The sequence below is a fragment of the Corvus cornix genome, chromosome 4, assembly GCF_000738735.6.
Source record: "Corvus cornix cornix isolate S_Up_H32 chromosome 4, ASM73873v5, whole genome shotgun sequence".
Lineage (NCBI taxonomy): Eukaryota > Metazoa > Chordata > Aves > Passeriformes > Corvidae > Corvus > Corvus cornix.
In genome coordinates, this window is record NC_046334.1 from 23,971,327 (window position 1) to 23,983,528 (window position 12,202).

General features: G+C 37.8%; 1 protein-coding gene across 4 annotated transcripts in view; it reads right to left on the bottom strand.

The window, feature by feature from the left end:
- The window catches only part of GRIA2 (glutamate ionotropic receptor AMPA type subunit 2), a 93,855-nt gene that overhangs the window by 36,671 nt on the left and 44,982 nt on the right, over positions 1–12,202 (bottom strand). For all 4 annotated transcript variants that reach the window (XM_039550444.1, XM_039550445.1, XM_039550447.1 and 1 more), the window contains exons 4-6: positions 11,635–11,831; positions 7,411–7,464; positions 4,943–5,104 (exon numbers count right to left, since the gene is read on the bottom strand). In XM_039550444.1, coding sequence (XP_039406378.1) covers positions 4,943–5,104; positions 7,411–7,464; positions 11,635–11,831 — 413 coding nt within the window. The remainder of the gene's footprint in view (positions 1–4,942; positions 5,105–7,410; positions 7,465–11,634; positions 11,832–12,202) is intronic.

The following is a 12,202-nucleotide window of genomic DNA, read 5'->3' on the forward strand; positions in this document are numbered from 1 at the left end:
GGTGCAGCTCTGAACCATTCCCACACATCCCCCTGTCACTGGATACCAGGCAGTAGATCTCAGCACTGGCCTCTCTACCTCCCCTCCTCAGAAAGCTGTAGAGAGCAATGGGGTCAGTCCTCAGCCTCCTCTTCTCCAAAGAAGACTAGTCAGAGCCCTTAGCTGTCCCTCATAGGACATGCCTACTTCAAGCTTAGTACTGATTTGGGGGGTTGACTCTGGATGGACACTAGATGCCACCAAAGCTGTTCTGTCACTCCCTTCCTCGGAGGGATGGGGAAGAGAAAATAAAATGAAAGGCTCATGGCTTGGGATAAGGGTAGGGAGAGATCACTCAGCAGTAACTGTAACAGGCAGAACAGACTCAACTTGGAAAAAAATTAATTTATTATCAATCAAACCATAGTAAGATAATATGAAAATAAAACCTAAATCTCCAAACATCTCAACCCATTTCTCCCTTCTTCCTGGGCTCAACTTCCCCCACAAATTCTTTATACCCCATTCCCACAATGGCACAGGGGGATGTGGAATGGGGGTTGCAGTCTGCTCAGCACCCATCTCTGCCACTGCTTCCTCCTCACAGGGCAGACTCCTCACACTCTTCCCCTGCAGGGAAATCTCTGCTCTGGCACCTGGAGCCCCTCCTGCCCTTCCTTATGCACTGACTGTCTGCAGGGCTGTTTCTTTCATATATTGTCACTCCTCCCTCTGGCTGCTGTTGTGCAGCAGCTTTTTCCCCTTCTTGAATGTGTTATCCCAGAGGCACTACCACCTGCGCTGATGGGCTCCGCCTTGGCCAGCGGTGGATCCATCTTGGAGTCGGCTGGTATTGGCTTCACTGGACATGGGGGAAGCTTCCAGAAGCTTCTCACAAAAGCCACCCCTGTAGTCCCCTTCTCCCAAAACCCTGCCACATAAAGGCAATACAACTTATGTCTCACTAGCCTTCAAGAGATACGGATTGAGCTTATTCCAGCAAATAGACCAAAGGCTGCCCCCCAAGAGAATAGGTTAATCAGATCAGCAAATTGGAGCAGCTGGATGTGAATGGACGTGTTGTCCTTCAGTGTCCTTCCACAAGATCAAGAAGCTTGCCTTAAACATAACAATCTGGCACAACACTAAGGCTAAGAAAGTCCACCATATTTGTAAATATGTAATACTGGATCAAAAGAAAATTTCAACTTGTTATTATTAAGCCTTTACAAAATTAAACATGCATTTTTCTTTCTGCTACTTGACAAAAACTTAGCCAGGATGTTCAACTGTATGTTTCAACATCTACACATTAGGTCTTCTAGAACTGCATGCATAGACTGAAAACACCCTGGTTACAACAGACATGTTTTAAATTTAATCTGGAGTAAAGCAGGTATCAGCGCTAATCTTGAAAAATGCAAAAATCTTCTGCAAAAAGGCTGCAAAGCACTTGTTTAAAGCATGCTGCTTAATCTTTAAATCTTGTGGTTTTATCAGTACAGGTAACAGTGCAGTAAGAAATGAGATCAGTGTCTTTTGTCATCTATGTCCTAAGACTGCAATTTTTGATAATTAATATTTTATAAATTGTAAAGATACATTTTTAAAGCAGTTTGATCTAGGTCCTCTTCTGGGCATCTGTGGAAGAGGCTTTTAGCACTGCTATTCTTTCTTGAAGAGCATGTCCCTTTGAAATGCACTTTTTCTTAGAAGGGGTATCTTTCTCTATTTTCAGGACTGTAGTTGGATGCTGTGATATGTCTTATCAGCTCAGTCATATTCCACTGACTTGAATTTTGTGATGTGGAATGAATGTACACTTACTTTTGGATTACAAAAGGAAGATAATACAACAGAGTTGCAATGTTTTTGTCTGCAATGATAGAACATTTGCAATCCCAGGGATAATATTACCTGTTAGGCGCATGTAACCACCTCTCATTTCTATACTGATGATGCAGGGCTTTTGTCAGCCTTCCTATCTGCTTCATACAGAATCTCCAGAGAGAGTTTCCTAGATTCCATGGGACTGGGAGCAAAAGTTCATTTATCAGCACTGGCAGTTTGGCCAACTACTTCAAAATCAAAAGTGGAGAAAATTTATTTGTAAGATCACTTAAGGGACAAGTAGGAGACCAGTGCATTAACCTGCTCAGTAACTTAGATGTTTATACAGTATTCCAAGAAGAGCTAGAATAACAATATAAGACAGAATGAAATGCTCAGGCAGGACAGGTAAGGGAAAGCAATTCAGCAGGAGTCAATGAAAAAATCCTGTACTTAAAAGTAATGATGAAGTAGACAGATATGGTATGAATCTGTCTAAATTGGCAGCAGCATGAGAGAGCAATGCAGAAAAAGATTTGGATGTTAACATGTATCCCATGACAAATATATCTCAATAGTGTCATGGTGGTGAGGAGAGAAACAGAAAAAAGAAACTAATACAAAAGAAACCCCTGAAATGAGTACTGTCTCTGAGACACATGAGGCCATTCTTTCCATTTCCTCAGCATAGCACTCAGATGTGGTGCAGTAGCCAGCCTGGCATTTCGAAGAGGCACCAAACAGAAAGGTTCCAGAGCAAAATGACAACCAGGATCTGAGACCAGAAAATTCAAAGGAAAAGGGATTATTTAGTTTTGCAGGGAGGAAAGCAAGGCAGGAAAGATGGCAGCCATTTTCAAATAGAGAAGAACAATGAAAAAGCAGAACTCCCTCACAGCCATTAGAAACATATAAAGGAGTAATGGATTAGGTGATATAAAGGCTGATTAAGGTTAGACAAAAGCCAAAAATAAGATCATTTAAGCACTGAAATAGATGCTTGGAGAAGTAGTGAAATCACTACCCAAAAGAACTCTACAAGTTTATCTGATTCTGCCTTCAGGCAAGGAGGACAGACCGTGTGACTGACTGCTCAAAGACCTTTCTCGCCCCATTTCTATGATTTCTATGATTCTGCCCTGCCTCTAGCTCCCTCAAGGATGGGAATGATACGTGACATATCTCTGACCTTTCATGAAATGACAAGCAAAAATGACAAGTACTAAGTGTATAAGGGCAAGAGATAGAAAGCTACACAAAGAAATACAGTAACTGATACAATCAATGTCACCAAATATTGCAATATACATCCACACTTTCCTCACCATCATTACCTCTAGCATTTATAAATTATCTGATAATCTAACAGAGGTCTCAATTTCTTGCGTAAGTATCAGTGCAGTCCTATACACACTTTCAGCAAACAATATAAAAAGGGAGAGAAGTTAGCCTTTTAAATTGAATTTAAAAAGTGTTCTAAATTAGTGAAATTCAGGAAAATAAGTGTTTCAATTACTTTACTTTTCCTATCCTTTTTTTATAACAAAACAAACCTCAAAAGCAAAAGATACTGCAACTTCAAAAGATACTCTCCTTCAACTCTTTCTACTAGACTTGAAAGGACTTATCATGGAAGAAATAAAGGGAACACCTGTGACAGAGTTAAAGATTTTAGTGCTTTCATACAACATTGCAATCGCTTCATGTTATCTAACACACATGCAACTTCCCCCTAGTCTAAGTGACACCAGGGACCTTATTACTGTGCCTCACCCATTTATTTTTCCATCAATGATAGAAACTGCATCTTGGTTTCAGTTTGAGTTCTTTAGTCATGTGTTTCATGTATTTCCCTATTATTGTTATTTCCAGACTATGATTCTGCAACGTGAATATGTAGGTAGATTTGGGAACTCAAGAATCAGAGAGACAAAAGGATTCTATTAATCCCCCACAGCCACATCCCTCCCCTTTTTCTTAAATGAGAGCAATACAGCTAGCATATACTACACATCCGTAATATAAATGCACCTAAAGACCTGACACAGACTCCAGTTTACTTTGTCAAACATCAAGTAAGAAATTCACTACTTTTATCATAAAGATTTTAACTACAAAAATAACCACAGAAAAAAACTACTTTGACTAAGATACCACCAAACTTGGCCTCATAAAAAAGGAATCTATAATATTTATTTTTTAATTAAAATTAAGGTTGTGTGTTTTAAAGGACTTTTCTACCAGGCATTTAAAAATTCGGTTCTTCCTTCCATGCTGAAAATTTTTATTTATTTCATTATAAATTAAGAACATGCTTCATATTCAAACTATAGCACAAAAAAAGTTATGGCTAGAACATTTGCAACTTATTTTTTTGTCTTTTAGAGCAATTTAATAATGTGTTCTTATTAAAATTTCTGATTGTATTACTTAAAAATTATCAAGCATTAAAATTGAATTATTCTTTTCCATATCTTGCAGCCACTAACTGATCCTTATGATGGTTAGAGAAAGTAAGAAGGCACTATTATCCTAGTCTTACCCAGAGGTAAAACTGAGGCAAAAAGCCTTAACCACTGGCCCAGTGTCACTTTGTGTGTCACACAGGCCTGAAATCAGACCATAATTCAGTATGTCAGGCATAGCATTTAATTTTGTATGTCTTTGTAGGACTTAGGCATCTGTCTCAAAGGAACTGTCTTACCATTTCTTTGGGATATTATGTTACATCAAAAAAGTGCTAAATCTGTGCTCCCCAGAAGCATGATTAACATTTGTCTTTAAACATTTCAAACTACAGAACAAGAGAAACATTTCAAAACATAGAGAAAGAGAAAAATCAAAAATAGTCAGTAGATACTTAATCTATCATCATATCTAAACCAATTACCTAACAAGCTGTCAAGCAGAGATTTACAGTGACACAAGAAAAAATTGTCTTAAAACATTTTTAAGAGTGTAGCATCTTTGTTCAATCAGTCCTGTGACAGAGAATGTTAAAAGTACCCCAGAGAAATATAAAATTATTTTGGCACTGTTGATTTTCAAGGGGTTTTCTCTGTCTCTTGCGTTTCTCTTCCAAACCCTTCACTTCCTCTACTTCTAGTGCAGTTAAAACAAACATGAGACATACCTTGATTGTACTAGTGTGTGCACCAGGATATTCTTTCTCCTCCAGTGTTGACCAACGTTGTATAAATTTTGACACCAGAGGATCATCATAGTCAACTATCTGAAATCCTGAGACATTAGCTCCTCCAAACTGAATTTTTGACAAATCTCCATCAGTAAATCCCTGAGCACAGAAAAAAAATATGTCTGTTATTTCAATAGTTTTGGCAGTTCTCTCAATAGTATATAAAGAGAGCGTTACCATATGACCTCTACTGCAGAAGTGTAAGCCAACATTTTCCTCAAACTCAATCCAACTTGAGTCCTGGGCTGCCAGGATTAAGTCATCAGCTCCATCAGCCAGCAACACTTCTTGCTGCCCACTAGACAAGCACCTTTCTAGAGAGCAAGGGCCGAGTGGACCTGTCCTTGCCATCGTGACTTCCTAAACATCCTCTTAATTTCAAGAGGACCACTTAAGTGAGAAAGGGAATACTGGCCATGAGTAACAGCCAACCAAGTTTTAGGCAGGAATATTTACAGCCACAGCTGTATCCTCTTTTTGTTAGGAACTCTAAAGCATGTGGAAGAACTTACCATCTCCACTGCCTCCTCCGCCTGACATAAAGAACTACTTCTCATTCTTACAAACAGCTCTTGTGTTGTGTTTATCTGTGTTCTGTTATTTAACTTCACCCAAATAACCATACAAATGCATTTACATGAAATAATGATCTCAGACACTTCAGTATAAATGAATGTTGTGAGTGAATACAAAAAGAAGCAGCAACTTCAGACCACATTATCATAAGTTGCTACAATTGCTATACTAGATGCTCTTTAATTATTGCATATTAATGATGCTCATGTGTTGCTGCCTGCTAGCACAGACACTTCTACAGTGATCATGTAACTTAATGGTCAAACAGGAATATTCATTTTATACTTAAGCCTCCTCTCCATCAATCAGCATTTTTTTATTCTTAAAATAGATCAATTTCTTGACTGACTGATCAGACTGGAGGAGAACATTATTACAGTCCAAAAAAAGAAAGCAAGGGGATTCAGTGAAGATGGAATAGGATTCAAATACTAGGTAAGTTTTCTTTCTGACAGAGATAAGCACATTCTTAAAATCACTACCATATACATTTTATATATGATATTAAACAGCTTTTAAACACAAGATTCAGTAAGTTTTAGATCTTATGAAGTTACTGCTACAAATTTAAAGCAATGGCTAAAATAGCAACCAGTTAACATAATGAAATCCACGGGGCACATTTTCTAAAACTGCCCTTAAGACTCAAAATACTGTTTATCCAACATTTGCAATGCAAACCACAGATGTCTAACAAACAATTTTTCATATTTTGTAAGATTTTTATGCCTGCTTTGTGAATATCAGCACCTACACTTCTTTATCCAGAAATGAGTTATTAAGATATAAGAATGAAACCCCAGTGTCCAGCTTTTAGAGGCCTTTAAAGCACAAGGCTTCTTCGCTCCATGGCACCCACATGACTCTTCAGAGCACTGCCCGCCTGGAGGGAGAAGTGTTTTCATCAAAGGCTGGGAGGAAACAGGGGTTATGCCTGAAGTGCCAGAGACACACCATGGTCCTTCTGTTTCCTCAGGCTGCTCAAAGGACTATGGAAGACAGTGTAAATCGGGGCACTCTGGGCCCTGCTGGAATTTAGATCAAACACTATTCACAGTTCAAGAATAAATGATGAAAAAAATTATCTGGTGGCACTCACACTATACAACCACCAAAAACTCTTTTCTTGAACAGGTTAACTGAGATGCAAGTTGGCACAATTTGCTATGTCTATTACAAAAAAACCAACTGGATTAGTTTCCCTAGCTCCAGTAAGCGTTGACTTTAATGGCAGTAAAATGGCCCTTCACCTTTAGACACAATTTCAGAAAAATTACCTTGACAGAATCTAGTGAGTTTTCTGAACTTTCCTCACGGGAACACTATTAACTATTAACTATACTGTCTGATCACCTATGTTCAAGAAAACATGAATTCAGACTGATTACCCAGCCAGTCTGAGGGATGAAATGTGGAAATCTGAGACTCACTAGTCTAGCAGAATGAAAAATGAGAACTGTGATTTTTAAGTAGTTTACAAGTTCTGAGAGAGAAATCATCACCTTGCTGAGTGAATGTATCAGCCTATGACACAAAGTTATTTTTCAATTTTACATTCCCTCTTTTTCTAAAGTATATCAAAAAAGAGAAGTTCTGTTGAAGGTGCTGAGCAACCTTCATTCCCATTGATCATAAGAGGCATTTAAACCCTGAAAACACTCAGCCAAAGAAACAAATATAATCTCAACTTGTGCATTCATTTAGCAAGCATAAAGACATCTAGCTACTTTCTGTTTTCTGGAATGTATTTAAAACAAGATACTAGTTGATGTGCTTCCATAAACAGTCAAATGAGCTATACAGATATTTTAAATACTAAGAATGCTTACCAGATTTGCAATGATATAGTGGTATCCTTTAACATGTTTACCAATTGTGATAACCTGTAAAAAAGAAGAAATACCTCCATAACAGAGAATGTTCACCTGGTTTACAGAAAAAGACTTGAAAGGTACGAAATGCAGTATGATGTAAAAGCTAGTTAAGAGCTTTATGGTATACAATACTGAGTTTATTCAATGCTTTATCCTTTATTTTACCTAATGCACCACTGAACTTACTTTCTGCTGGTAGAAATTAGCCATGTTGAAGTCCAAGTCCCAAGAGGGAGAGTCCCTCCAGACAGAGGAGCTGAATGCTAATTACTCTGCTGTGTATTAAAGGCACAACCCAGCCAGGAGAAAGCAGGCATCACACATTAGAAACACTGTGCCTCACAGACTCCTGCTTACATTCTGCCCACTGACATCAATGAATTATGAGGAAGCCTTGCAAAGTTCAAATTGTTTATTGCCCTAAGTCTTCCTCATAATCTCCCCCAAAGCCAGCTGGTGGTTTCTTAACAGTCTGCTGGCACACATGTAGCATGGATTCTTCTCCCAAATAAGCTTAATTAAGACTATGTCTGCATGGAGAAGTTTGCATTTTGAACCTAAGCACTTCTCCAGAAAAAGGATGTGCAAGATAAGAGGAATCTATAGGTTTATTCCATCTTTTGAACAATGAGAACAACTTAAGAGAGGAGGACTCATTCATTTCCTCGTTTAACATAAAACTAAAATAATCAGACTAGGGATCCTGAAACTTGTATCAGGGTACTAGTGAACAACATTCCACATACTTGGTTTAATGAAGTTACAGAAATATAACTGAAAGCAGTGTTAACACTGAGTTTACATTACTAGAGTTTGAGACTGAGGGGGGATCACATTACATAGGCCATAGAAGTAATTAAATTGTTCCTCTTTTGAGGTCAATATATATATGATACACAAATTTAAGTATCCTAAAGCAATTACTTGGATCAGACTACTTAAAACTACTTATTAAGAGGTTTAAGAACTATATGCAGCTGCTGCTTCCAAAGAAATTTCAGTTAGACCAAACAGATTAGCTCTTCTGTGAAATATGAAATATTTCTTCATCATTGGTGTCTGAGATGACAACCAGTAGCTGCAAGCCTTTGGATCAATGCTCAGTAACTCTGAGCCACTGGGTACTATTTCATTAACCCAGCTTGCTGAAACTTGCCACTTGTCCTTATGAACACTAAGGATGCTGCCAGTTCAAACTGAGAAAATTCAGTGGGAGTTCCGAAAGCCATGATGAAGGAGCTGTGCACACAAAAGCTATTCAGCAGTTTAGAGGACCTTCTCTAGCAGGGATGGACAAGTAGTGGCAGTAATTACACAGCTGCCCAAAGGGTGTTATCAAGGTGAAATGAGATTCTGCAAAGGAAGCTGCCTGAGAAGAGGCAGAAGCTATATAATCAAGAGCATGGCGATACAGACCTGCCAGATCAGAGAGGAGGAATACAAACTAGCCTGAGGAGAGCTGGGGAACTGAAATATTTTTCAACTTATATGAATTGTTGAAATCTGGAAGAGAAACTATAACACAAGACAAAAAACAAGAATGATGAAGCAACTTTGCAAACACATTTTGTGGCTATACAAAGAGACAAGGGCTACAAAGTACAACTGGGTGAACCTGAGGCTGTCACCTCAGCTTAAAATATTTGCAGGATAAATCAAATCACTAAAATGAAAGATGTGATAAACAATAGAAAGCAAAGAAAAAGTGAAGAAGTTGTTGCTTTATGTGCACGCAAATAATACTTTGGTATTCAAGGAAAATGTGGTTAACAGAAAGCCTGTTGCATTTCTTGCAGTAAAAAAACACAGAAAAAAAAAAGGAATACTGATATGATGTGTCTACTTCAAGCATCCTCCTGAAATGAAGGAAATTTCTGAAGGTTTTTTTTCAGGGCAGGAATTAAAATAATTTTTCAAAAAATAAATCTGGTAGCAAAGCAAGACCTAAAGTATGCTGCTACTAGAAAAGAAAATCAGAAGAACACACTCAAAGGATACTCCCAGGCTAAGAAATCCATTGCTCAGCACTTCAGTTTAAGAGATGGAGAAAATTATTATAGAATCAATTAGTTAGACTTTCTTTTAGGCTACCTGAGAAATGGAAAGTGGGTTTACCTTTAAATGTAAGGAAGGGAAGTTACTGAGTAAGGATAATAGGCTTGAAAAAGAGACCAAAGTCCAGAAACAACTAGGCTATCTTGTGAAGAGAATTCCAAGACTAAACCCATATGGGAGAGCTGAGAACAGTTTAAGAGAACATATTCGAGGGCGTAGCAGTAAACTACGAGGAGAACAACTAACTAGAGTTATATTAACTGACCTGTGAGGCTGATTCAGTTACCTAGAATTCTTCAGTGACTTACAAATTAAAACAGCAGAAACAAAAGCTTAGCCTTCTGTATTCTTAAGGAGTAGCACAAGTCTGTGGGGATAAGCTGAGAAACTCTAAGCATCTAAAAAAGGCAGAATCTATCAAAGTGCAATTAGGGCAAGAAAAATATCCGAGAACTGCAATCAAAATAAGAAGCAGACAAAGACAAATATAGGCCTATTATGAAACAAAGACTGTAAAAATGAGTGGTATCTGAAGGGTAAAAGAGGGTTCTTGTCTTTAAAAAGTGGTTAAAAGGTGAAACTGAAGAAAATCATGGTCTGCCAAACTTTCGTATCAGAGATTATAATGAATATGACATACTTATTTTAAAAAGAATGTATAGGACAGTAAGATAAATGGTAAAAATAGTCTTGTCAAGATCGAAATATGTCAAAGCAGTATCTTTCTTTTCTCTGGCCTGATAATCAGGAAACAGCAGATGGGACATATCTTGAGTCTAATAAGGTGTCTGTTCTGTAGGACAACATTAGAAACTCACAAGAGACATGGATGAGACAGAAAGCCACTGTAAGGTAAGTAAAGAACCATTTGAAAAGCCACACAGAACTAGAGGACCTATAAAGACTACTTATGTCAAACATTGCTCTACACTGTACATTTCTTGACATTGTTAAGTCAGAAAATATGATTTTGAAAAGCTGCAGATGATAGGGACATCACACTCTCAGAGATAAAATGCTCTTGAGAACAGGATCAAATTCAAATTTATCTTGAAAATTAGAGAAACAGTTTGTGGATATGAATTCCAAATAAAACACACAAACACAATGTACTCCATTAAGGACACTGCTCATTGTCTGAGCCTCTTCAAAACGTAATGACCTTCAAAATGAGGGCCAAACTAACAAGCCCTTCAAGAAACCTTCAAACAAATACATCCATACTCTGATGATACATCCCTACTGATGCTGCACAGTCTCACATAATGAAGCTCAAGCCAACAGGGAACTATCTTTACAATTTTCCATTGTGCTCTGCCTGCATGAAAAGAAGTCGTAAGATGCAGAGCCAGTAAGACCTTCCTAGACTAGAACTGAAGTGGTGGATTTCAAAGTAATGCACTAATTTGAATCAGAGCACCATGATAATGTTGCTAAAAAAAAAATTTTAAGAAAAAGTCATTTTTGCAAATAATTTGCATGGGTAGAGAGAAGACAGATTTTGCTGCTCTTTTTAAAGCTCAGGAGGCCTTAGCTATGAAAAATAGCATCCAATTTTAGTTAACACACTTGAAGAGTGACACAAAATGAAGAGATAAGCAAGGAAAGTAGAAATGACAAAGAGCTTCAAAACATGAATTTCAAAGGGCATTAATCAGAAAGAGAAGCTGTGATACAGTGTTCCCAAGACATAAAAGGTTCTCAGAAAAAGCACTAGAGGGAGAAAATACCTTCTAGGTGTAAAAAGAACTAATCCTTAGACATAACTATTTATAATGGGCCACATATAATACTGTATCAACTATGTATAATACAGTATACTACTTACCTTGTGGAGCAGTCTGAACAAGGTATTTTGTAAATTACTGTTTTTATTTTAAATAACCAGGATAGAAAGATATACAGGATCATCCAGATAGAATTATCTTGCCTCAGAGCAAAGGGAGGGATTATAGGATTTGTATGTTCACTTTCTGCCTGGCACATATGCGGTCCTCAATACAAACTTGTCACTGCCAAATGATTCACAATAATCACAAAAATATCATCAAGACAAAGGAACTCATGACATTTACTTATACAATACTGCCAACTGCTGTCAGTGAAGAAAGGAGCATAGCAAACCTGATCGACAATGTCGTTGACTTTATCGCGTTCACAGTCCAAAATCACTCGTCTTTCCTTTTTCACCTCTAGATCTTGGAACAGTGAACGGTAAGTTTCATCTTTCCTCTCATTGTTAATATTTCCTACATTGATAGCAGTCACTTGCCATTTCTTTTCAGCAGCAGAATCCAACACAGCTTGCAATGTTGATAAGCCTAGTGAAGCACAGGAGAAAACAGAAGATATGACAGACAAAGCTTCGGGAATTAACAAGCTTCTACAATGTGATTTGTGAGATTACTTATTTAAGATCTCCTGCAAGTTGTTTGACCTGTCACACGTAGGTAGAAGTCAGAAACTAAGATATATGTGGGCCCAATCAATTGTTATTGCATGAAATTTCCATTTACATCACTGCAAGGCATCAAGGTAAAGCCCTCTAAGTACAACCTTTGGGTTAGGCTCAACCTTCTTCAGAACTGGATTTTGCTGGTTTCATTGATCCACTGCTGGAATTCCACATAGTGGGAAAGAGATCTTCTAGGAGAGGAGCGATCCAATTAGAGCAGAAGGATCAGCCACTCAT